At 44.0% G+C, this 26954-nt stretch overlaps 1 protein-coding gene across 6 annotated transcripts in view; it reads right to left on the bottom strand.

Moving 5' to 3' along the window:
• Positions 1-26954, bottom strand: part of CREBBP (CREB binding lysine acetyltransferase) — a 78964-nt gene that overhangs the window by 40321 nt on the left and 11689 nt on the right. For all 6 annotated transcript variants that reach the window (XM_031595262.2, XM_031595264.2, XM_031595265.2 and 3 more), the window contains 3 exons: positions 13718-13894; positions 6191-6440; positions 5569-5682 (listed from right to left, as the gene is read on the bottom strand). In XM_031595262.2, the coding sequence (XP_031451122.1) occupies positions 5569-5682; positions 6191-6440; positions 13718-13894 (541 nt within the window). The remainder of the gene's footprint in view (positions 1-5568; positions 5683-6190; positions 6441-13717; positions 13895-26954) is intronic.

Genomic DNA, 26954 nt, shown 5'->3' with positions numbered 1-26954 from the left:
ATTTGGCACCAGAAGAGAGATCCTGAATTAAGGATCAGCACAAATACAGTGTCGTTGGACACAAAGCTAGTACTGAACACCTGTTGGTAGGGATTTTCATTCTCAACAATCATTAGATGAATTAGCTGAAGAATGAAGAAGTTAGTTTATAACCAAAGTTTTTCACAGTGACAAAAAGCCCTGCTAAGTTTCAGACCGTAGTTATAGAATCTAAAACAATGTGGGGAGTCAAAGCCTGCTGCAGGTTTTGGTAAGCAACTTCTGTCACAGTCTTTAGGTACTCAGTAATCTGTATGACCACCACAACCAACTGACCACTCTCACCACAAAGATGTATCAAAGAGCCATTTTCCACTTTAGACAGGAAATTGAAACTACAGGGAAAAGTAGTTTTATACTAAAGCAGAACTGAACAAATATCTGTATTCCAGCCCCATTCCAGCTGCCATTCCAAGCAGTATTGTGTTTCTCTGTGAATGACACGTGGAGTATCCTTCTCTCTGGAGACACTGCACAGTGGTAACTGGGGCTCTGGTAAAGGAAAACACTCCACGTTTTCTCCCTCAAGTAATTAAGGATGTAATACATGCAAAAAATTGTGAACCAAACATAGCAACAATGATAGCTTTTAACACAGCAACAACAGCAGTTTTACTGAAGCACCGAGAGGCACATGGCTAGGGAAAAGAAGTAGTAAAATCAGGAAAACAGGCCTTCTGAGACATTAACTGCATCCTAGGCTTTCTTAAATCCTTACCACTACGGAAACAGAGAATCACTGAAAAGGACACACACACTTCTATCTTCTGCCCAAGAGAAAAAAGGCAAAAATATAACACAACCAGAACTGCCACACGTATCACAGATCCAGAGTTTGCCCTCTCCAGCTGGGCATTCAATTCCACCTCATTTCCTAAGAAATGCAGATAGAGTCACTGATGCCCCTCTGCCTTCAGTCCCACAGACACTCAGTGAGGGGATACCCCACTTCTTCAGACAAACGTTCCTGAAGAAGGAGCACAGTTCAACACTTCCAAAGGGCATTCTGCCAGGAAATCCTGCACCTCTGCAGGATTTCTCCATCTCTGAAATCCTCAAAATGCACAAGACGTTTAAGAGGCTCACACAACCTAAGAGAAAGATGCCTTTGCTCCAGTGTAAGCCAAGATACAGGAAGTCCCAAAGAGGTTAAACCACACACTACTTGTGCCACTTCGGAATTCCAGAGGCTTCGTGACTGCAGAGGACTGATTTGGGACCTAACGAATGGGCTTGTAAAGAAAAGCAGAAGAAAGGGTGGTATTTCTTGAGGAAGCTATGACAAAAACACACGTGCTTTCAGTGTTGGTTGTAAATCCAAGGCCCATCTCCACGGATGCGGCGCAGTGACCACAGGTGAAGTTTAAGTTGCTCCAGTGCTTCAAACTGGAAGAGCTTCTTACAGGACAGCCTGTGTTCTTCCAGCTGCTGGTACGCTTATAATGCTGAGATGAGGGCTCTGACTGCTTGAGGTCAGCACTTCTGTCTTTTATAGCTCAATAGCAAGATGTATTAAGTATTTTCACAACAGAAGGAATCTGATTTTCAATATGTTTTCTTTGTTTATTTTCACTGTTTTTTTTTTAATTTATAAATACAAATATAAATGCATGACATCTTCTCAATCTGTCCAACAAGACGGAGGAAGACAGTATTAAATTCCACACTGGACAGATCAAGTGCAAATGCAGTCCTCTGTGTCCCATGCCAGAGGAAATCGAGCCAATTAAAATAAATACAAAGAGTAAAACAGACAGGAGATATCAAATTAGCTTACTTACTACACAGAGCAATGTCCACTGTGATTTTTTCATTAACCCATGCTTCAGACATTGCTAAGTTCAAGACAACTCCATTCACATTCAAATACTTTACAGGCAACCGAGCTTCTGTTACAAACTCACATGTTCACAGCCCTTAGCAGTGAAGGTGCAGACAAGCAGAACTGAAGCAGCAGTTGCTGCCCTCCTTGGGCATATGCATTAGGATGTAATCTAAATGACCAAGCACTCCTGACTACAGAATTCCTGCATCAGTGTGCAAAGGGGATGACACTGCCTTAAAGTAACTGATGTTACTAATGCATGCTTTCTAGAGGCAGCATCCCACCTCACACAGATAAATTTTAAATTCAGAATCCAAATGCCATTCTAACTACAAATGGCCAGCACTTCTCTAACCTGGCCATCTCACCAAAGGGAAAACGTCAATAAATTTGTGATAAGTCTGTTCTAAAATGTTTGTTTTGCTTCCATGTTCTGGAATTAAAACTCATTCAAGCAGTGCTGAAGTACTCTGTCCTGCAGCTTCTCATTCTCGTCATTACAGCCCTTCTTAGAGGCTGAAGCAAAGCCTCTGCTGGGAACCTTGATTCACCTCAGCCTGTCCTGCACCCAAAATGAGGCAGGTGTACACAACGTAAGCATACATGATTGCTGGACTAAAGGTTGTACCATGAATCAAATCCTGAGTGAATAAAGATGACATGTATAACTTAACTTAGGTAAGAAGTATCAGCATTACATTTTATCAACAATGCCATTTAAACTTTTTTTTTTTTTTTAAGTTAAGCATTAAACTAAAAGCCTTCACATTATATTGTTGTTATCAACAGATGGAACTCCAAGAAATAACTGCTAGCTGGTAGGTCACCACTCCATATGATTTCCAGCACTACGAGCTGGGGGTTGGGGAAGGAGGGTTGAAAAGGCCATTCTGTTTGCAGAACTTGTAGCTACTGACACTAAGGCTTGAGCAAACTGGATTTAATTTGCAGTTTCCACAGGGAACAGTGAACAAGCTGCCGCACATCACCTCTGAGCAGACGTGCTTCCCCAACACCTTCCTTCTCCTCCACAGGTCAGTTCCTGGATATTCAACATCCACGACTTTCCTTTCCTGTCCATGCTCCATAACCTCCTCCCTCAGCCCCCTAGTACTGAATTCCTTCTCCCTCATCCCATTCCCACCCTTCATTCCTCAGTCCATACCATCTGAATTTCTGGCCCTATATCCTCTAAAATGGCATTTTCAGATGAAGATCGGTCATCTCAGATTTACTCTCTTAATTAATCTTTTTCCATCTTCTGTATATTTTTTCCATGTTCAATAATGCCTCATTAATGCTTCAATATAGAGGTACTTCCTGTCAAAACCAATCCTCCAAACCCCAACATCTGTACCAAATTTCAAGTCATTACCTGCAAACACAGGAGCCTCTAGCCTGTTCCAAAGGAAAGCTTAAGTTCAGCATATGCCAAAGAAAAAAAAAAGTTATTCTGCAGTTCCTCCCTAGACCCTACCCTAACCAGACAGATACATGGTACACATGAAAAGAGCCATTAGAACTGGTAAAACATTTCAAACTTGTCCTTTGCACTTGTCCCAGTCAGCAAGCCATGTTACTGCTCATAATGGCACGAATGTCCCTTGAAAGAATCTGACATGGAGTGGAGTGAAACACCTCTAAACAAACAGCTCTGTTCTAACAAATTGAAAATCAGCAGCAGGCATAATATTCCCAACTTATTCTGCCATACATAGATCCTTCTCTCTTCTCTCAATCAGTAGATGCTGTGATTATTTGTTCCTCTCTTCAGTTCTTACACTAACATAGCTTAGGTTAGGTCTCACCTGATCAAGCAGAGCATTGTCAAATGCACCTATTAATGTAAACAACTTAAACTTTCTTGGATGTCTAAAAAGTGTTATACTTTATAATACACCTAAACAAGTAATTTCAGTATTCATCTTTAGTCTTCAAACAACCCACGAGGTCTCACAAGTGTGACTGACATAACTCAGGGTAACAAGACTTGCACACTGAACAGCAGAGTTTCATGACAACTGCTGTTGGATTATCAACTACTTGAACAGAGGGAGAGATTTTGTATTTATTTTCTCCTGCACACAACAGGAGCACCAAAGACTGTATTTATTTATCCACTGTAATTCTACTGCAGTCAAAACAAGACACATCCTATTACATCTCACAACCCAGTTACCTTTTAAGGACTGCTTTTTGATTAAATTGCCAACTCTTTTGCTAGATTCTATTAACGATGTAAAAGCAAATACTACCCAAACCAGTTTTCTACTGAAGCTTGTATTAAAATGAAACAACAAAACAACACAAACAATTCTACTGTGTTTGATAATAACCGTGCTGCATGGATATGTTATGCACAGACTGTGCCATATTGGAAAGCAAAGCTATCAGCACATTTTTTGGAGACCAAACATAACTAATCAGGTGCAACAAATTAGTTATCACACAAGAAATATTTTGTTTGTGAAGGAGACATGGTAAAACAAAAACAAAATCCTTACTTCCAAAGCAGCTCTATGACTTAATTTCTTTAAAAATTAATATTTTTTGAGGGAAAAGCTCTCCTGGAATTACAATGACAGCATCTTCACTGGATAATGTGGACAGACTTAACAGCTTTTCTCCCCTTTGCCTTCATCTCACCAAATCTAACAGCTCTTCTCTATCCTCCAAGGTTTATTAGCTTTGCTCACTGTAGCCTCAGCCTAAATGGAAATTAGCAGAGCACTTCCAGTACAAATCTAATGTTCAAGCTGCACAAGTTCCTCAGCTATTTCCCACTTCTTAACCCTTCTTTAAATACACTGAGGTACAACACTTCTTAGACTTCTAAAACTGCTGCATCTCTGCAGTCAAATGTTCTACCTCAGCACAGTTCAAAAGGAACCTATCAGCCTAAGTTCAGTATTTTCTGTTTCAGAACAAGAGGGAAAAAAACACCCTAGAAACTGACTGTCCCTAAGCATCAGTAATAGCTAAGTTATAATGAAAAACAGGCATGAGCAAAAACATGATGGTTTGCAGACATTCAGCTAGTCAATACCAGCATCACATAAGCTCACCAATTAAGATGCCTAGACCTTACCCTTTTCTGTGTAAGAATACAGTTCTACAAATATTTTTAATTACTGTTAAATCAACATACTAATATTCAGAGAGCTAGAACACCTCTCCTATGAAGAAAGATTGAAGGAACTGGGACTGTTTAGTTTGGAGAAGAGATGGCTCCAGGGAGACTTCATTGTGACCTACCAATGCTTGAAGGGAGTGTATAAACAGGAGAGGAAATGATTGTTTACATGGGTGGACAGTGATAGGACAAGGAGAAATGGTTTTAAATTGAGACAGGAGGTTTAGGTTGGATATTAGGTGGAAATTTTTCACCCAGAGGGTGGTGAGGCACTGGAACAGGTTGCCCAAGGAGGTTGTGGATGCCCCATCCCTGCAGGCACTCAAGGCCAGGCTGGATGTGGCTCTGGGCAGCCTGGTCTGCTGGTTGGCGACCCTGCACATAGCAGGGGGTTGGAACTGGATGATCACTGTGGTCCTTTTCAACCCAGGCCATTCTATGATTCTATGATTTAAGTTATTTCTGGCAGCATGAAAAAAAAAAATAAAGTAACTTCATTTATTCTTACATTGCACATGTGATTAACTCCATTTTAACAGTATAACTTCATTGTGACAGAACAACTACTCACGCTGTTGGTTTCTCTTGTCACTGGCATTTTTCAAGGGAAGGCACACAGGACAGTCGTGCCGAGTACAATTCTTCCAGTGGGAGATGATTTGTCTCGAAGAAGCACAATGAGCAACTGCAACAAGGAAAAGCAGCAAGATTAAGGTCACTTCCTAGTTAACTGGTTTGAATAAACTCTTCATTTTTCAGAGCCACGTCCTCCTCTACATGCAACTATTTAAGTATAACTAAACACAGCTAAATGCAACTAAGCATTTTTGGGACTCACAACAATGTTATAACAAGTGTAGGAAGCGAGTGCTAACATTTAAGACATTCTATATGACTGAGTTATAGGCAATTCCATGATGAATATTACATCCTCTTTATACAAAGAAGATGAAAGGCTCTCAAGCCTACTGTTGGTGACATCTTACTTCTAGAAGGCAAATACTGCATTCTGTTTTCTAAACAGAAAAATGCAGAGATCAGGAATTGAAACCAGGATAAAGGTAATGAAAAAGGGGGTCGTTTAATTAAGAACTAGTTATTCCAACTCATCTGCATCGAGTACAACGGTCTTCTTGAAGAAACACTGCTGACAGCTGCCCAAGAAACAGCACTGTGCACATCCATGCTCTCACCTTGACAAGCCTTCCCAGCCTGGCAGTGCGTCATGTGGTTGAGGACATTCTTCATGGTTCGGCAGTGTGGCAGAGCACAGGCTCGCACCTCTCCGTTGGCCTGCTCACGCCTCTGACATTTGTGGGCATGAAGCAGCAAAACCAACTGCTGCTGGATCAGTTTGCGCTTCTCCGGGTCTGCTGTTGGTCCAGTTGCCATGGCCTGCGTTGGTACAATCCCCACTTGCTGCACTTGAGTTTGCATCTGGGACTAAGAAAAAAAGTTAGTTTAGCATCAGGTCTCCAAATCTTAATTCTGATCTTCATCTTGTATGGTAGTTTGGGCATCACGAGACTGACCTTACATTACTCCAAGGATTATCACAGCATTCTGCAGCATTCTCAAATATTTTGTATTCTCATTTCAAAACATTAGAAGTACACTGAGAAATTCTTTGTTAAAACATCTTCATTCAATATTTTAATTAATAAAGCCAACTAAGAATCTTCCATTTATTAGATAGATCATAACTGCAACAGCTAGGAGCTCCACTGCATTACGTTTTAGTATTACAGGCAGTACACACACAGTATCAGACACTCCAACCCCAGTTTATTCTACATGAAAGAGGCCAATAGAAGAAGACCACGACATTTACGTGACTGTCTCTATATGGTACAGTGACAAACAGGGGATTTTCCAAGCCTAAATTAGCATTTCTGCTCCTCACAAACGAGCATTGACATTCCTTTCATAGCGAAAATGTCCAAGGTTACAAGCATACAGTTTACTTCCAGGAAGGGTCAACTAAATCTGGACTGCATTACGTCTACCAAAGTGCTCTAGAGTTAACTACAGAGCAATGCTGGGTTGTGTCAGCTCTTAGAATCTGCTGCTTTCTATGCCCAGCATCCATTCCTCACAGCCACACTCCTGCAGCAATGCTCAAGTCCTGCCTGACAGATCCAGCACACACACTCAGATCTTAAGTCCAGGACATGGCTCCTATAGGACCAGCAATGCTTCCTTGACACGTCCTTTCTTCAGCACAGACTTGGAAGTTCTTAAATTACGTACCTCCTTCTGAAAGACAACAGATGTAGAAACCCTATCTTTAGGATGATCTTATCCCAAAGATGATTCCACTACCCTGAACCCACTCACCTGCAACAGCTCCACTAACAGCAGCAGACATAGCAGAAGTGCTTAAACCTTTACGATTCAGAGCCTGAGTTAATCTCATGGATAAAGATAGAATTACACCAAGGAACACTTTGATTACGTGTTGTTACCAGAATACTATATTGTAAATTCAGGTTACCAGAAAAAAAACTTCACCAATTCCCAAGCTACCTAAGAAAAGCTGCCGTTTAAAACACACAGGTACAAAATAACAACAGGATTACACTGAGAAGGCAGCAGGTGAAACACACTTCAGTGCCTTCTATGCAGCTACTGACCAAAGTCTGCTTTCTACAAGAGAAAGCAGCCTTACATGACAGACTACACTGTTAATAGCCCACCTACTTTTGACCTTTGAGAAGCATTTTTCTGGTAGGACTCCCTGGAAAGTACAGTAAGATAGAAAAGAGGCTGAAGCACGCAGATATAAGTTTTAAGCCTTCAATTTCTGCTGTGAACAAATGCATGTGAGCAGACAGGTTTTGCTGAAACAATCTGTAGGTCACAAATAGGAAATAATTAGTTCAGCCAATCTGCAGAAAAATACGAGACCGTGCCAAAGAAAATCCTGTTGGAAGTGATGTTTTCATCCCAATCAAAGAATTGTTTCCCTAGCCAAAATCCAACTTCTGTTACTGCTCTACCAGTTAACAGGCACCATCACTTCTTTATCAGCACCAATACAACGCCCAGAGCCAAAGGGGTTTTCTGAGCAGAGAAGAACAAGCAATCGTGATCAAGCTGAGAACGTCTGCAGATAGGAACAACCACAGAACACAGAGTACTACTGAAACTCAACAAGGTTTCGTCAGTCATCACTTCAACCCTGCTAAGCCCTACACTGCAAATACAATGATCTCTTTACCATCTCACTTCCAATGTGCAGCTGCTTGAAGAAGTTGGTCTCTTCCCTTCTGCCTTTCAAGAATGGCAATCTGCAGGACCAGTGCAAAATGGGAGATGTGTCGGTGCCAGGAAGTTACCCCAGAGGGGCACAAACCCTGCAGAACAAGCAGGAGCCTTCACATGGTTCACCCAAATAACAAACACCTTTCTTGACGAAGCAGGAAATTCAGGCACCGCTGCTCCTGCACTGCTTCAGCTGTCAGATGTACAGGCAGGAGATAGTTTTGTTTCTCCTGCCACCTTGCTGATCTCCACCACAAATCAAACATATCAGTAACCGAATGACTGCCAACAGCCTCTGAGTGATGAAAGCTTTGTTAACCAGATTTCTAGAAACAGATTAACGTGACCCTTCCTATAGCGTGCAGTAATGATTGAAACCATTTAAAATTATGGAAGCTCTATATCCATTCTGCGAGACAGCACTGCCCTGTTCCTGCTCCAAGGAGCAGAAATATCCAGTGCTTCTGGGCAGTGCAGATACACAGGTACCCCATGTTCATGGATATGGAAGGATGGAAAGTGCCCTGGCAGCATTACCAAGATGACCACTAACCCTCTGAGTTTTGTTGAGCTTATATTCAAAAGCATCAACACCGTTTCTTGATATCAAGCACCACCTACTACCTCCCTGAGAAAAGCCAGCACTAATTTCAGTAGCACTGTCAATCTCTCAACAGGTAAACAGCTTCATACATAAGTCAGTGTCCGTCAGTCACACTTCCATATAGCATTACATTTTTAAAATAGACTTCCATAAATTTTTCTTATACACATGCGCTTCCCTTCTCCCTGACAACAGAAAATTACTTTCCACAATCACTGTATTACACTAAATTCTGCATTAAAAAAAATGTCTGTTAGCTCTTTAAGACAGGTTTATGATCAAAGTGAGTCCAGAGTGAGTTGACTAAGGAGCTGCTGTCACAGAAGATGCCCATTTGGACTGACACGTTTTGCTTTGCAGACCTTTCACTGCCCTAACCAGAAGGCAGGCTGCACCAGCAAGTCAGTGAGCACTTCATAGTTGAGAATCCCTCAGTCTGTTGATATCCAGGGCTAAGAAAAACTGGTTATTTACCGGTCACAAGAGCTTTGTTACACGTCATCCACGTGTGCATTAATGCTGGGGGCACATGCGTTCTATCAATTAAGCCTTTAAAAAACACCAACCCTCGCAGTGTCTGCAGGAAGCAAGGCTGTGTTCCACCTCTGCTCATGTGTCACAGAGACAAAGGCAAAGCATATCCAAAAGAGGACCTGAACCAAACACAGCCTCACAAAGTAGTTAGTTGTCTTCTCTGATGGCAGATCAGCTTTGGTGGCATGTCAGCCTGCCAACAGACCAAACCTGAGAGCCTGCAAGTGAGAAGAGAGGCAGGGTGCCACTTCTCAGCTCCCACACTCAAAGCTGATGTGATGCACCCTAATACGACCAATGAGCTTAGAATCCAACAGTTATTTCTCTATTTTAACAGCGTTAGCAGTGCTGTGGCTGAAGGGGTTTCGTGTCAAGAGTGAGGAGCAGGACTTCCATCTTTCAACTTTCACCCACCATCTAACTTCCATCTCTGAAGCTGGTACTGGGGAATGAGCCTTTTAAGACCTCATAATAGCCACAGAAATGAGAAGGTTCCTACAGTCCTGCCACAGAAGGAACCTGAACGGTTTGCCCTCGTGGCTTTTAACCCCTGAAAGAGTTTTCTTCCAAAAGCAGCAAATACCTCACTGTTACGCAGTTGAGTGTGCTGGGAATCCATGTCTGTCTTATGATTCACTTTTGGAGTTTTATTTCCTCGTCCCTGCAAGCTGTTAGAAGAGCAAATGGCAAGAAGCACACATCAAATAAGTGTTTCAAAGCAACAAAAAAGGGAAAAACCATGATATAGCAATTTGCAGACAAAGTCCAGCTCTCACAGACAGGAAGTGACCTGAACAAGATTTTAAGAGAGGTTTATACAGGCTTCACTGGGTGATAAAACAAACTGAGGAGTAATTAATACTACACCCCCAAGTAGCAAGTCCATGGACAGCAGATGAAAGAGAAGTTGTTAAGTGAAGGAAAGCTACATTCATCAAAGCATTGATCACCTCAACTGGTGGAAAAGCACAGGGGTGGCACTGGATGCTCTCCGCCACGCTCCTCCTCCTCCTCAGCTCCCTTTGTCAGCCAGGCATTGTACCTACAGATGGTACAAGAGCTAGGATGTCCCACAGCTCCACTTGTGTTAATTAAACCTGGCCTTGGAGTCTAAAAGCTTTCTTCCTCTATTTAGCAGGCTCACGGCAAGACAACTATTACACCCTCATCCCCATCTTAGCTAAAGATCCTTGTTTTCCTCTCCTCTGATCAAAGCCATTAACAAAGAAATCCAAAGGACACAGAAAGAAACAGAAATAATGGAGAACTCAACCCAACATTCAAGGCATGCAGCCTAGTAAGAGATTAGGAAAAAAAGAGCAACAGAAGACAAGCTGCTCCAATTCTAAGTAGGGAGAACTGAGGATACATTATTTTGTTAGCTTTTAAAGTAAATAGTAAAAGTAAATAGTAAAAGTAATATTCTCTCAACTCCATCTGCTGGTCAGAAGGGTAACAGTGAAACCACGCTGGTGGCAGCCAAACTTCATCCCCTGCACCCCTAACCCACACCAAAATACCAGATTCACTGCGATGGCCACGAGGAAGCTGCCCATCCCCATCCCTGGAATACACCATGCTGCACACACTGCAAATCTGCAGCCAATTCGATGGCAGAGCCCAGGGGGGCTCCTCTCACTGACTGTGTGCCCCAGAGCCCCAGCACCCTGCAAACAGGAGGCTGTACCATGCGCAGGCATGGCTCACTTCCTCCATCCAGAAAGCCTGGATCGTCTCACTGCAGCCAAGTATGGCCAACCCGGTATCAAACAAGTTAGTTACACAATCTCCATTTGTTGTTTTCTTTGGAAACGAGCCATCTGCTCGAGCCTTCAAGCTGCACATCCTGGAAGGAGTCTGAGCACTCTTCCAGCAGCCCTACAGAGCAGTAGCTACAGCTGCCCAGGACGCTTTCGGAAGTTAGAACCATGCAATGGAAGTGTAAGTTGGGAGTTTTAGAACTTCAGGAGCTATTCTATACTTTTTTTTTTTTTTTTGTCCCTTACCTAGTAAAACGGGCCATCAATTCACTAAAAAAAAATCCAGGCAATCAGCACATAAGAAAAACTGACACAATCCCAAGATCCACTACTATACTGTTTGACCCCACAACTAAGAAAACAAAAAACAAGCAAGAAAACCCAATCCACCCTGCTGGCACTGAATATTAATACCTTAAAGCTGACCTCTTAATCATTTTAATTCCGTAAGGTTTGTTACTTCTTTCCTAATTAAAGAGATTATACCAAATGTGCTTCTCAGGGCTCAGAGTAAGGTCACAGAGCAAAGCTTCACCATTCCTTACTCCTCTCTCTGATTTAAATGCTCTTTTTGGTAATCAAAGTATTTCATGTCTGCTGGAATTTGGTTTCTGTAACCAATGGACTCATTCACAAGGGGTTGTTTCTCACACAGGATATTATTTTGGGGGCCCTTTAAGATAAGGGCAGCACAGAGAGCTGGTTGGCAAGATAACGTGGTTCCTGTCAATTAAAAAAACCTGGAGGTCCCTTAAACAGAAGTGACACAGCAAAGGGATTGCAGTGAGAAGATGGGGTGCTGCACCATTCCTACTGTATGCTGAATAACACAACGGCCCTGTGGAAGGAACAGCATATGGCCATGTATGCACCATTACCAAACAATTACACTGCTGCCAAGGGAAGGTTAAATTTTAACGTGTCTGGCATTTATTTGTTTTAAATTCTTGGCTTTACAATAAAACATTCAGATGGAAACTTCTGGTTTTTTAAGCTCAAAGTTCCACCCCCATTAGGAACAAGCTCTGAGCCTGCGCCACCAGTAAGTGGGGCTGGGTCTGCTCAGCCAGAATGGCTCTCTCTCTGCATACTGGATGGAGGAGGAAAGAGATTGGACATACAAAGCTTTTTGACACTCAAGATGGTTTTGTTTGCTCTCTTGGAAATCTCATATTTTTGACATTTTAAAGAAATTGCAATTGAAAATACTAAAAGAGTTTCCTTCATTTCCCTCTGTCTTTTGGTAAAAGAGGGAGAAAGGAAGCAAGGTTTCCTCTTTTACTCCCTCCCCCATCAACAGGAGAGCCTCGATGGCAACTGCCTTTCCTTCACTTCATCTGAGTATCTGCCACTACCCCGGTGCTAGGATGTGTGTGCATTAGGAATAAGGTTCCCCCAGAACCAGCTGTTCAAATAAGCACACAAGCAGGCTTCAGAACCATCCAACCACTCAAATACCAAACTTTGGGCAGAACTTCAGATTCTCTGCCGAATCAGGGGGTAATTCATTTGCTTTACACTCGATCCTAACTTAAAACATTTTAAAAACAACATCAGAAGAGTCACGCAGCTATTTGTCTTCTACAAACATTCTGCACGAGTGCGAGTGGTACTCTGAACTCATCTCAATTCTAGTTGGCAGCTCCTTTCCATAATCAGAAGCAGTAAATTACAGATGACGAATTACACAAAGATGTTACGGTGCAGCTGAAGGAGAATTAGGAACTGCTCCTCTAACATTCAGGAGAAAAGAAGTTTACCACATCACACTCCTTCTCATAAATCGCCTTAGTAGCTACAGGCAGGTAACAAATTCACTGGTAGAAGATCAAGCATGGCGTGTGCCAAAAAATAGCTGGTTTTCGAGTTAAATTAAAAAATAAGCAATTTGCATCTTATGGAAGGTTTTACGAGTTTCTATAGTAACTGCTACCACGTATAAGAATATAAAATGCAACAAGCCAGAGTTTCCATAGAAACAACACAAGCAGTTTGATTAATACACAGACATACTGAGACAAATGGGAATATTTAATTTTGTTTTACAACGAAAACTCTAGTAAACAGGATACCACAAACTTGGGCAAGATATCCTAATAACTATCTTTCTTCATTGCTTGGGTGCTGCAAGTCGTGCACAATATAAACTGAAAAGCATGCAATGTGCTTACTATAATATAGACCGAAAGGATATGAAAGCCACTATTTGGCTTCCAGAGAAGTTCATGGTGTAACCAGCACGCATTTTAATTGATTGAGGAATTTAAACCTACAAGCAGTACTTGCAGAGAAATAGTTTTCATCCGGTTTGGAAACAAATGCACCAGACAAAATGAAAGGATGCAATGCAATCTCATAACAAAACACAGTGTTTGCTTTGGAAGTTAAATTGCTATGGAAAAACAGACAAACTTTCTACAGAGCAGTAGTGAAGAACCGTAGGGGCAACTGGTGTTTAAGTGACCACGTGCAGTGATGCTGCAGAAGCCATGACACCCCAGAATTCAGGATGTACAATGAGGAACAGCCACTGAGGGAAGCAGTAAGGTACAACTCACCATATTGGGCACACTGGTGACTGGAGTACTCTTGATGTCAGTAGGGAAGGCAGACAAACTGTTGGCCATGCCCGGCTTGTTTGGTAACTGAGGATTCACCCCCGTTGCTCCCATCTGTTGCCCTCCAGTTTGACTGAAAGGCTGCCCGAAGGGGCTGGTGTTACCTGCCATTCCCATCTGCAAAAGAATGACATTACTGTAACTTTATACATTCTGAAGGGACATTAAGAAAAAACAACCCAACATGTCAAATACTCATTTTTGTATTCACAAAGGCCAAATTTTGGTTTAAATTGTTCAAAATTAGATTTTCAACTTTAAATAAATAACAGTAATTTTAAAATATAGATCAATATTTGGCTTTATGCAATCTCCCCGTGTGCACCTGAAGATATGCAATTTAACTAACAAAAACACCATACAAATGCAAAGGAGAAAGTAAGATTACTCCTCCTAATCTGCACAGAGGAAAAAACCTACTTTTTCCAATGCTGTAACAACTCTTGAAAACCACACAAACCTCAAAAGCACTTTGCTGCATTCCGTGCACAAAGCATGACTTTGTGTGCAGAGGGGAAGGGAACACTGAGCTATCAAGTAAATGCTTATCTGCTTGTTTGAGTAGTTGAGGGAAAATGTCTAAACAAAAGGCTATCTATGGCTGATATCCTCCACGCTTACAGCCCCCAGACCCTGAGGAACAGCAAGCAGAAATGCAGCTCCTGCTGAACCACTAAGGAGAACAGCGTCCATCCCATGGAGCCATTTTGTCTCAGCGACAGCCTCCCAAAGCGGTGACATCTCCATCAGCTGAGCCAGTCAACATCACACCGGACAAAAGGTCCCCAAAAGACATCGGCAGGAGTGACTGCAGCTGAGTTCCCACCCCTCAAAGGAACGCAGCGTAGAAAGTGGAGCAGACAGGCGTGCGTGTGTTCTTTTCCCCTACATCAGGAAGAACCCTAGATGACTTTGTCACCTGTCAGAGTGCCTTGAATATAAACCAAGCACCGAGCAAGCCTTTGTTTGAAAGGCTAAATCCCATTTCTCCCCCCCTTTGACCTCCGCAGCCCTCCCTGCACCACACGCTGTGCTTCTGATCCGCTCCCACTTCCCAGGGCAGCTCCTGGGGCAGCAGGCAGGCCGGCCCCGCAGCCCAGCACCTCCAGCAGCTCTGACAGCAGGGGCAGAGTCCAACACACAGCTCAGCACTGCACTTTGGCCCGGGCCTGAAGCCTGGTGTCAGGATGCACAGCGCCTGCTGCGTTCGCACCCAGGAAAGACCGCAATTCTAGCTCAGCTCTTACACTGAAGGCACTGCAAGGCTAACACATGCAAAAGCAGTCATACAGAAGTGCTTCTGAAAAAAAAAACAACCACCATTCTGACTCGGGTACCTGTAACAAAAGCCTGTATGGTACCGCCTGCTTTCTATACAGACGGTTTTCTTTTCTGGACTTGCAAATGAGCCCTAAGTACAAACAGCCTGAAGTAAAACCTGAATGCTAAATCAGTGCTGGGAACACACCGCTGTATGTCCAAAGCCATTTTCATTTCTTATATTTATCCATTAAGGCTGTCTCTGAAGTATTAATAGCAAAGCATTTAATAAACATGCCCACTTGTCTCAGCCCACTGCTTCAAACAAGGTAGGAGAAAGGACTGTGCAAAACCCAGAGCTGCACACTGGTACCCTGACAGCCTACCAGGTTCCTCCGGATGAGCACAGAACATTTCAGTTTAAATTTGCTAAAATTTGAAACCACTGAGACTATCCCAAAGCTGTGAGGCCTTGCAATCCTAACAGGTACCATCATCCTTGCTTTATCATTTCGTAATGTTTCATTTTCAATAGATTTTGTTATGAATCATATCAGAACTAAGCAGAACAGCAACAAAGCAGCCCTTCAAGTCACCTAAATCGAGTGCTTAATACAACGAGGATAATAATTGCCTTTCTAGGTGATTGTTGAGGCACAGATATCTGATCACAATTCCAAGGCATGCCTTGCTACTCATTCAGCCCAGCTGGGAGCAGACTCCCTGCACAAGGAAGGGAACCCATGGCTACAGTTACACCAGCCTAAAACTAATGTACCTATCTGATAACACTGCAAACCATCAGACATCCCCTTCCACCTTAGCTTCACTTCTGAGCACTGCTGCCTCAAGACTTCAATTAGAAAAAGATATCTCAGGAGTGGAAACTCTTATGTGGCAATCGTGAGGTAAATATGGAGACAAAAGCCATGAGACCACGCACCAGACGAGTTCATTAGAACTCGCAGATGTTCCCAGGCTCACCAGCTGTGACACTTTTCAATCCCATTTCACGTGGGAGGAGCTGAGCTTCTCAAACAGGACTACAATTCCCCGAGACCAGGAGAAGTGCACAACTCAAGAACCACTCTAACAAACCCCCACCTGTAACACTGTTCAGCTGAGGCTGCGATGGAGGAGGAGCTCTAGCAGAAGCAGCTGCCAAAGAGCATCAGCTCCCAGCACTTCGAAACCACTGGAGGAGGAGCAGGGCATACAGTGCAGCTGCAACCTCCCCAGCAAACAGCTGGGCAGGAGCTCAGCACAGGAAAAGGAAGAGTCAGATCCTCTCTGTAACAGGCAGTGAAAACACTTCCAGGCATCAGCTGGCACTTCCCAGTTAGCAAACCAAACATAAAAATTCCATCTCAAGCAGCAGCAGTCAGATGAAATCTCACAGACAACGGGCAAACGCAGCCGTACAACTGCACACGTGCAGCCAGGGTTTCACACTGCTCATTTGTTCTGCAAAGCGAAAGCAGCAGCTCACAGCAAAAGCACCAGCAGGCACACAGTGCCACGGCACCCTGCCCTGCCCTGGGGAAATGAGGGAGCAGAGGGGGACGGCGAGCCTCTGCGTCTGTGCTTCTCTAACACAACTCTGGTGCTGGCTGTGTTGGCTCGCAGGCAGATGCACAGATAACTACCAGCCATCCATAAAGCTAAGGCAGCAGTGAGGGCCTGGTAAGCCAGGCAGCAGAGCCAGCTCATAGGGCTGCAAGAACCTCAGATGCACTGTGTGTAACACAGGCAATCTCAAACACATTACTTCTACTGAAAAGCCATTCTTCTCGGAAATACGATAAATGCTCTTCTCCTTTAAGGTGGAAGATGCATTTAATTGGATAATCTTGCTATCCCAGAAAGACAGGCAGATTCTGCTCCCCTTTTTCATCACTATGGAAACTCTCTAAGATGCTGCGACCTATTACTGAGGACGGGTTGGAAACCAGAGCATTTCACTTGACTCACACAAACCAAGGAATTCAACAACTTCAAGCTGAAAAAAAATAAAGCCTGTGTTTGGCCAAGGTGGACAGCACAGGACACCTCACGATGCGATGCATTGGGCAGCGGGAGGTTTTTCTCCTTGTTTTGCTTTATGGTTATTTTGAGAGCAGAACTGAGTTCAATTCTCTCTGGTTCCTAGAGTTGTCACAGATGATGTCTGTGACCAAATCTGCATACTCAGAGTGGATGGGACAGAAACATGTGCTCAGGAACTCAACTCCAAGCTACGCCAGGACCAGACTGCATCTTAATGCTGTGCCACTTCTATTTTTAAAGCTTACTTGCTTCCTCCCCTCTTTATTACTGCTGACAAACCACAGTATTTCCTCCTGCCAGCACCAAGGAGTTCCTCCCCCTTTGTACTCTGAGCGTCTGGGCCATCAATAAATCCCATCCTTTCCTCCCACTCCGAGTTTTTATTAACTGTCCCCTCACCTCTGCCACTGCTGCCAGCTCTCATCCAGGCAGTTACTTCATTACCACTTACTCCTTGGAGGCTTCCAAGACATGCAACCAATATAACATGCTGCAAAATCCATTCACAGTTATAAGCACAATTTCCTAGTCAAAATCCACTGGTTTTCTGCTTTTTTTTTTTTTTTTATTCTATCATTACTTAAATTCCCCCTCCAACATGCTGTCATAAACCACAGAGTTATATATAAGTTCTGCTCCTCACTACCCTTCTTCCTTGGGGAAAAAACTGTGCTCTCTCTCCTGTTACCCCTAACCCATCTTTCACACCAGGGTTTCCAGATTTCACAAAAACTCTGGTAGGATGGATGGAAGTTGCTGTTAGCTTTCCTGCATGAGAGAAAGCTACCCTCGTTTGCAGACACAGAGATGTGCCAAGCAGCAGCACCTACCTCTGACAACACTCCTGCTTTTGTATCCTGCATCACTGTTGCCCAGTAGAAGTTACAGCTATTTCTTTAATTAGTTGGTCCTGCCAGATAATTGAAGAAAAGCTTCTAAGCTGAAATAATTTCAAACTTTCATTAAGTTCTGAATCTCTGACTCTTCTGCACAAGAATGGAAAAAGGTTATGATGGTCCATTAGTAAGAAAGAAACAAGGAAGAAACCCAACCAGATAAAGACTAGCTTGACATCAGAAAAAATACAGAAAGGCTGGCATGAAAAAAAAAAAAAAATCAAAGAACTCAAAGCAATTTGGGTTCAGTGGAAAATACGCTTGGCTGAAATAATCTCATTGTGATCTAATCCAGTAAACTAAAAATAAGGTTATCATTAACATATAACGTAGCATCTCCTTTATTTTTATCCAGAAAACAGTCTGAGAAAGAAAGGAAGTTGGCTGGAAGGTTTGGTTGGACCAGCTCTGAAAGTAAACCTGCAAAAATCTCCAAGTGCAAACGTGAGCTCTCAGTGTGACAGCAGGGGGATGAAAAGAAGGCTGGCTGAGCACACAGTGACATCCCTGTGCTCCTGGCCTGACCAGAACACTTCTGCAGCAGCAGCAGTCGGGCTGCATCAACTCTTCACAAAGGATACATGAAAATGACAGGATTCTGAAAGGCCTCAAGAAGTATTCAAAGGACTAATAGTCCTGGCTACAATATGTAGTTTAATTGCAGTCTAACAGCCTAATTTACTTAGCTTATTATTTAAGCTTATTAATTAGCTTATAACATCAAGTAATGACCCTAAAGTACCAATTTTGGGAACAGAAAGGTATAAAGACTTAGCAAACATGCATCAACAGGCAAAATGTGAGGTCCTACACCTTCCAATCAAAAATCAGAGAACGGGTAAGTGACCAAATGCCACTGAAACTCTGAAGATTATGCAGACTTTTCTCTAAGAAGTTCTCCTACTTAAAAACAGGAATTAGCTCACAAAAGCCGCACAGCCTTCAGTGAAAGGTTTGATTTGTATTGCTGTTGCTACATGCTCAGTTCTTTATGATGTGGGACCTCCTGGCAGAAAGGGAATTAGAAGTTCTGTTCTGCTTGCTTAGACACAATGCAGAAAGGTGAGAAGGAAACGTCTTGGCAAGCAAAAACAATGTAAGAATGTGACCATACTGCCACCTCCACTAACCACCAAAGTCCAGGAGAGCAGCGCTGCAGAACAGAAACCCAAACCTGCATCACAGCACAGCACCATCCTCTGCCCCACAAAACAGAGGTGGCTAAGCACAGCTTCAGGGCACTGCTCTTCCCAGCAGCACATGAAGCTGACTTTCATGCATGCGTTCACTCAGCCCAGCAGCAGGAAAGCAGCTTCTCCACACCGACTCTGCTTGCAGGATTGCACCAGCTATGTCCTTAGTTGGTGCATGAAGCAAACAGGTGCCAGGCCAGCCAGGACCCCTGCTCCTCCCCTTCCCCAAATCCATGCTTCACTCACCACTTTGGAATTCACACTAATTTGACCCATTTTCGTTAAAGGCCTCACAAATAAAATTCATTTCCTAAGCTTGCTGGGTAAATAGATGGACAGGTGAACTACGATGCTCCAATTAGCATCACCATGAAGAGAAGGCACAAAGGACCCTGCCACTTCCCATAGTGCTCATCAGGCAGTGTCTGCAGGCTGAATGAGCCCCTTAGTGCTGCCAGCACAGCAGAGAGGTTATGTGAGGATGATGGTGCATGTAGGGGATCAGGAAGGACTCGGGCCCATACAGTAGCAGCATGAAGGCACTCAGCCCAGTTACCAGTCACACCACAAACTTAGATCTGGTCTGCTCGTGTTCTTGGCAATGGGAAAACAAGAAAGGGAGAGCCTCTATTCTGCCAATTTGCTCCTGTACCTCTCACTCCGACAGAACAGCTGTAGCAGGAAGACAAAGATGTATTTTAGTAACCACCACCATCCTTACATCTCTCTGAATTTAGTCTGTTAGACAAAAGCTAGAAAAGAACTCTAAGATCAGATTAATCGTTTACATCATCATGCCTGCAAACAGAGCATACATGTCAGAATTAAGGAGTGAAGAGAGAAAACAGGCATCCTAGATGTGATGTGGTTTGACAAGAGGCCAGGTCACAAGCTAAGGGCAGTGTCACCAAGCGGGGCACATGAGAACCGTGTGTTCAGCAGCAGGGATGGCTCCAGGAAGGCAGAGCTGTCACTGCTTTCCCCTACACCTTGTGCATCTGCAAGGAGAGATGCTCCCCTTGTTTCCTCCTGTTTATCACTGGAAGAACCTGACGTGAAACACTATGCTAAATGCTAAGCAGATAATAACTGTTTCCACCTTTCAAGAGCTACTTGTGAACGATGACTCAGTTTTCTGAATGTTTAATCTACAGCTTTAAGATTACGCCATAATCAAGAGCTTTAGGTTGACTGAACAGCCGTGCATCACATATGAGCATCTCAGAGAAAATGAACCAAACCTTCCACAGCCACTGCATCTCAGCATCTCACACGCCTCATCCAAAATCCCCTACTACATCACAGGCGTACGAGGGATGTTATTTTTTCCTTGTATTTTTTAAAGAAACAACTAGCATGAAATAGGAATCCTGCACTTAGTATTTTGACCCATAGATTCAAAAAGCATCCCTTGGGCTTGGCGTGCAAGGAATAATTTCACATAGAGGAACAGCTGAGTGCTTCTGCCTCTGAGCTCTGCTGCTCTGCTGGCGGTTGCCACAGGAGCAGGAATGGTCCGAGCTCCTGTGCCTGCTGTCACCAGGTCACACACCCGCACACTCCTTATGCTGCCCTTCTGGGGCATCACCAAAATCAGTCTCTTAACACTCTACCACTGCACTAAGCCTTCAGATTCTTTGCCATCACTGAATCTGCTTAAAACGTGGGCTTTCAACAGATGGTTACAAAGCTCAGCACTGTGACCCCCTTCTCCCTTCCCACCCACTGATGTCTCTTTGCTACCAGAAAGAATGTCACCTTGCTTTGTTTAAATCCTTTTAACTTACTTACGATTTTCCTTACCTTGACAGAAAGGTAAAGAAATGGAGCACTGAGGCGTCCCCGGTGCTCACAAATAACAACTCGCAGCGCACAAAGCGCTGGCAATGCAGGAGCCATGTGTGGTAACGTAATGGAGGAACACCAGGAACGCAGCACTGTCAGTCAGCAGCAGGACAGAGCTGCACACGGTGCCCTCCTGCCTTCCAGCGGTCACCCAGCGGGAGGCAGGCAGCCCCAGCTCCGTGCTGCCATCCGCACCGCCGCGCCCCAGCCAGCAGGACAGCCGCCAGCTCCCAGCTCGGCCCCTGCAGCCGATCCCTCCTGGTGCCTGCGAGCTGCAGCCCCGCACTTTGGACTCTTATCTCCCTCTGGAATGAAGCACAAAGCTGTGGTGCGAGGCAAGGTCCACCTGGCTGATCACGGCTGCCAGGGAAGCGCGACAGAGGGGTCCGGTGGGGATCTGTGCACGCTGGTGAGGAGGGAAGGACAGGCTTTCTTTACTACGCTGGCACCATCTTCTATCTGTTTGCTGACAAAAATGATGTAAGCCTTTACTAATTGCTGTTTTATCCTATAGGAACACGTTCCAAAAGAAAGTCACCACGGTGCTTGCAATGTAAATGCCAGGGGGACAGATGGAGAAGCGAGGAAAAAATTAATCATTTTGTGGCAAAGAGCCAATGGCAACACCAAAAAAAAAAGAAAAGGAATTCAGTTTAAGTGCAAGAATGGAGACAAGGCCACCGCCTGCACCGGAGGAACGCTCCTCACCCACCCCAACCTGGCAGGTTGACAAGAAAAAAGCACTTCAAAAATACTCACTTTTAAAGTCAATTAACAACAAGGATACCTTAAATAAATACACGGGAAAATAAATTTTACATTTTCAAGAATTAGTTCTGAGAATTCAACTGGGTGCCTGGCAGCACCCAAAGGACGCCTGTCTTGTGCCACCCCGCTGCCCTTGCTCACAGGCTGCCCTAATGAAAGCCCACTGAAACGGATCCATGAGGTTCTACAGCATCTTCTCTTCGGTACTAAAGAAATGTAAAAACAACAATAAAAAAAAAAACACCAAAAAAACACCACAAAAACCAAACCACACAGATGCAGGAACTATTGTCATTTGCTGCACCTGTTATTACAGGAGGAAAGACTAAGTAAAGCCAGAAATAAAACCTAAGAAATGCCATTACGAGGAAGCCAGGTGCTTTATTACCACTTGTAGTACGGCTTGAAAACCTCTTCCAAGAACTTCTCAGAGGTGAAAGACAAATTTAAGCATTTCAAGGCAACGAGATGTCTTAAAAACCTACAAGCGTTCCAGCATTATTACTGACATAGAAAGGTCAGAACTTTGTGCAAAAGTGCTCTTTACGAATGTCTATATGGAGAAAAAAATCTCTTAATGCGTTTAAGTTGACACTTTCCAGAAAAAAAAAACAACAAAATATGCTTACTCTGTATGCACACATGCATAAAACACTTCCAAATTTCCTTCTGAGAAGGCCAGCACAAGCTGATGAAATGGGATGCATAGCAGGAAGAACCAAAGCGATTTCTGCACTGAGCATCATTGCTGTACATCAGGAAAGCACAGCTCTGAAGGCTGAGTGCTGTAACCTCAGCAAATAAGAACTCTAAGCTTTAATGAACAATTAGCAGCAAGTGACCACGCATTCTAATCGCTACAAGAGCTTTTATGGCTGCCAATCAGAAAAAGGCACCAGCAGCCCTACAGAGCGACAGGGGTGTCTCAAACACCACGAGGAGCTCAGCTTCCTTTCCTTCCCAATGCGAGCTCGTCAGCAGACACAAATCCTGCAGGAAACTGGTTACACTGAAGGGAAAAAAACAGTGTTTCTAAAAGACATAGATAATTGTTGTATTTCAACCCAGAACCAGAGGAAAACAGAAATCAAACCAACAAGGAACAAGTTTCCACCCCAGGTTACAATGCATACACAAAAAAGAGTCAATATGGTTTACTGAAAACAACCACTTAGCTTAAATATCATAGCGTGACATTAACAGTAACCAGAGAGAAACCTAAATATAAATATTTTATACCATTGAAATAATTTGCAAGCAGTAATTTTAAGATCCAACTGTGTTTATTTGGAAACACCACACAGCGTGCAGAGCTGCCCTGAGATCTCCGGAATGCTCCTCTCGGAGGACTTCACAACTCATGTGAAGCAGCCCACAGAGCTCTCAGGAGGTTTTAAAGCCAGGTGAAGATGTGATGGTCATCTGGAATGCATGTGTTTAAGCAGGGTGGTGAGAACAGCCCAGGCCTGCACACAGGGTTGCAATGGGAGCAGCAGGTTGCTCAGAGCGAAGGGCTCAGCACCAGCTGTTCACTCGGGCACACAGCACCGAACCCCAGCATTAGAGTTGCTGAGTTCTCCAGCCCTTCCAGGGTACAAAGATCCTCTCAATGTAAAGGGGTTATTTTATTTATCCTAATTGCCAAAAGTTTCAAAGGGCATTTTGTTCTTGTTTGTTTGTGTTTAAGGCCTGTTTGAGAAGGGACAGGACGCAGCCGGGCCCGCACCGTGCTGCCGTTGTTCTGAGAGCTCCTCTGCTTCACAAGGGATCTTTCTGTCAAGGGGATCCAATATTTACTGTGCCTTGCCTCCGTTATGATTCACTGCAAACCAATTCATGATGTGGCACTGGATGTGCCAATGCTAAAGCAGATACATACGCTTAGCAAAGCAACAAAAAGCGTGCGTTCAGTGCAACTATGGCTCTGGGCCTGAAGCGGCACCAGGATGCAGCGCAGCACGTGTTTCCAGGTGCTGGTCTCTGGCAGCCCTTGTAAGCAGCATGACTTCCAGGAAAAACACCCAAATCCTCATTCATCTAAATCTCAATTCTACCAACTACTTCCAGTCTCAAAAGCATGAGTGGGATTACACAGGAACGCTCACAGCACAAGCAGTAAGCATTGCACACTGCTGCCTTCCCCAGCTGCAGCGATTTCCCAAACAGGCACTCCTTCCTGCCATGCTATCCATGTCATCTGCGAAGTTTCTTGCTTTTGTTTCTAAGAAAAAAGGACAGCAGCACATAGCTCCCAGGCCATACCACGGGCTCACATTTCTCTAAGTACTTATGACCATACAGTTCACAGTGCCATCACAGCTCACTGTCAAACACTAACAATAAGTGCATCATGACATGAGAAGGTTTTCAGACCTCTTAAGAGATCTCGTCACCAAAAATACTCCTGTGCAGTAGGATCTGTATGTACAACTGGGCTCTATTAGAAGAATCACTACAGAACAGACATTTCCTTCTGCAAGAAGCAACCTGCAGCCTCTACACAGCCACACGTGGATAGGCAGGCTGCCCTCTCTCAGCGAATCCCATCTCTGTCTGTGCATTAGAAAAAAACAAATTGACATGCAGCAGCAAGAAGAGACGTGGAATCAGCCTAAAAATTAGCAAGAAATCATCATGAGGATCTGAAGGTTTGTCATCTTCATAAACTTCTGGAGACAGCATCGCTTTTAGTCTATGGGTTCTAAAGAACTGGTGGTTCTCTTGGTTTTACTATCAAAGTCTTTCTTCGCATACACTACTGAGAAACAAACTCTACTCCAACACCAGAAACAGAAGTACTATATAACGCTAACCAGGGTGACTGAGAGTTGGTGACAAGATCCTTAATGTCAGTGCTGCGTTACTGCAGCAGAACACAACAGCACAACTCCGCTCTAAAAAGACACTGAAATATTTCATTTTCGTCAGCTGGATGACTTGATGCAGACCGGCTCCTCCAGCCCAAGCTGGAAGCAGAGCAGAGGAAACCAAGCTGTGGTTTCCCATGAAGGCTGACTGCTCCGTTTCGCACGTTCCTTCAGCCTGCAGCATTAGTCAGACACAGCACGGGTACCGGCGTGAGCGTAAGCAGCAGGCAGAAGCCAAGCAGCTATCGCTTCAAGGATCTTCAATGACATTGCACAACTGCAAAGGCAATTTAACCTGTGTACTAGAAATAGGAAACAACTCGACTCCAGGTGCCAGGAGGGACTGCTGTGGTAGGAGAGCATTTTAAGTTACCAAAACTGGTTTATCAAGTGCCACATCATCCGCCAAGCACCGCTTTACACGGCCGTGTTTCAAACCAGAACTGCGTTACAGATCCCTTCATTTTACTAAGGGTGAGTTTTGCTGTTAGGTGCTTCTGTGTATTTTATATCCTCCTGCTGCTTGCACTACGATAAAGGCACTGTAAAAAAAAACATAAAAACACTGCTTTGGTCATCACAGCGTTGACTAGGGGGCAGAGCAGCTGGTCCTGTCGGTGAGCACACAGCAGCAGGGCTGGGTGGGACGCGGCTCGCGTGGCTACTTGTGCTTGCCAGAGGCTCTGCTTGCAGCCAGCCCGCTTGGCAGCCTGCTATGGACAACGTCGAGGATAAGCTGCAAATTAAGCGCAAGTCATGGTAAAACAATTCAGGCAGATCCAGACAGATTGAGAGTCACCAGAGAAACAAACGGCAGCAGCAGGCTGCAAAAACAAACACGGCGACCACGGAATGCGAACGTCTTCGCCTGACTTAATTCACAATCGGCGAGTGCATCTCAATCTGCTACTCAGTAATATCAGCCAGCTGATCTCTTCACATCTTTTTTTCCCCTCTTATCTGCCTTACCTCAGATTCCTCAAAACACAGAGTCAAACATTAGGATGCATACAGAAGTCTTGCTCTCGTTCTTTAGAGAAGTTCCCTGCAACATTAGATTTCCTGAAGATTACCATCCAACAGCAAACCACTGCTCAGCAAACTACAGGGAGCAAAACCGTGGCTGTGCACTGCTCCAAAGAACACACACACACAGTTCGGAATCAGCAAAGAGCAGAATCCAGTTTTTATACAGCTCAGCAACAAACCATGACACAACTGGCTGTCCTGTTGGCAGACATCACAAGGGATGTGACTGCGTTCTGAGCTCCTTCTCCTCTTTCATCTCAAACTTCTGCTGCAAAGTGCAATGCCATGTGGCTATTTTGATCAAAATAAAGTAAAAGCCGCGAAGAACATGAATTAATCAGGCCAATAAATTTAAGAGACAAGACTACACTGAACTCATAGGCAAATCTAGCACACTAGATCTGGTTTTTGCCCATTATTGCCATTTTGAACCGCTAAGATTTGGGTACCAGAATTCTATTACACGTACCAGATTCCCAGAGGCAACGGGGCTCAAACACACTGCACACAAGCAAGGAAAGCACAACCAACCACTTTCCCGAGATCGATGTGCTTACAGGCTCAGACTAAGATCTGACCAAACATTGACATCCATCCATTGACTATACAGAGCCCAAAAAATTAGACCAACCTGCGATGGAAACCAATCTCAAGGTAGGTTTAGTAGTCCTGAGATCCAGACACAATAAAAGGAAACTTCCCAAAGCTTTCACAGCAGCAATAGGAAGAAGGGAACGCATCCCAGCAAGAGGCTGTGTGACACCCAACCTATAAGAACAACTTCCAGCCCCAGCGCCAGCCACCAGGAACCACACAGAGGTTGACTCTCCCTCATTTTATAAAGATGAACTCTGATGGCAACAGAAGAGCATGAGGCACAGAGCATGTCTGCAATGAAGTGCTGGTTTCTAGGGAAGCAATAAACAATCTGCTTAGCTTTGTTGCTGCGTAAGATGTTCAAAAGCCAACAACATCAATCTTCCACACCAACCCTAACTTAAGATGATTTTCTAGATGGTTTGAACACGTTTTCTAGACCTAATGGACTTTGCAAAAGCGATTACAACAAAAAGGAACAATTTCACTAATGCTGGAAATGACTGTGACTAAACAACCTGTTCCTCTACCCCCCACCACGTGATATTTGTTCAGAGAAGAAGAATCCTTCTGATCTTTTAATCAGATTTCTTAAAGAGCTTCAACCCAAATGAAAACTATCCTTGCAGCACTGCCCATGTCCCACAGTTAGAAGCAAAACTGTTTCAGGAGAGAA

This window comes from Phasianus colchicus, chromosome 16 (genome assembly GCF_987193195.1).
Source record: "Phasianus colchicus chromosome 16, bPhaCol1.hap1.1, whole genome shotgun sequence".
In the NCBI taxonomy this organism is placed as follows: domain Eukaryota; kingdom Metazoa; phylum Chordata; class Aves; order Galliformes; family Phasianidae; genus Phasianus; species Phasianus colchicus.
The sequence above is the reverse complement of the archived record's forward strand: the minus strand, read 5'-3'. Positions and strand labels throughout refer to the sequence as shown.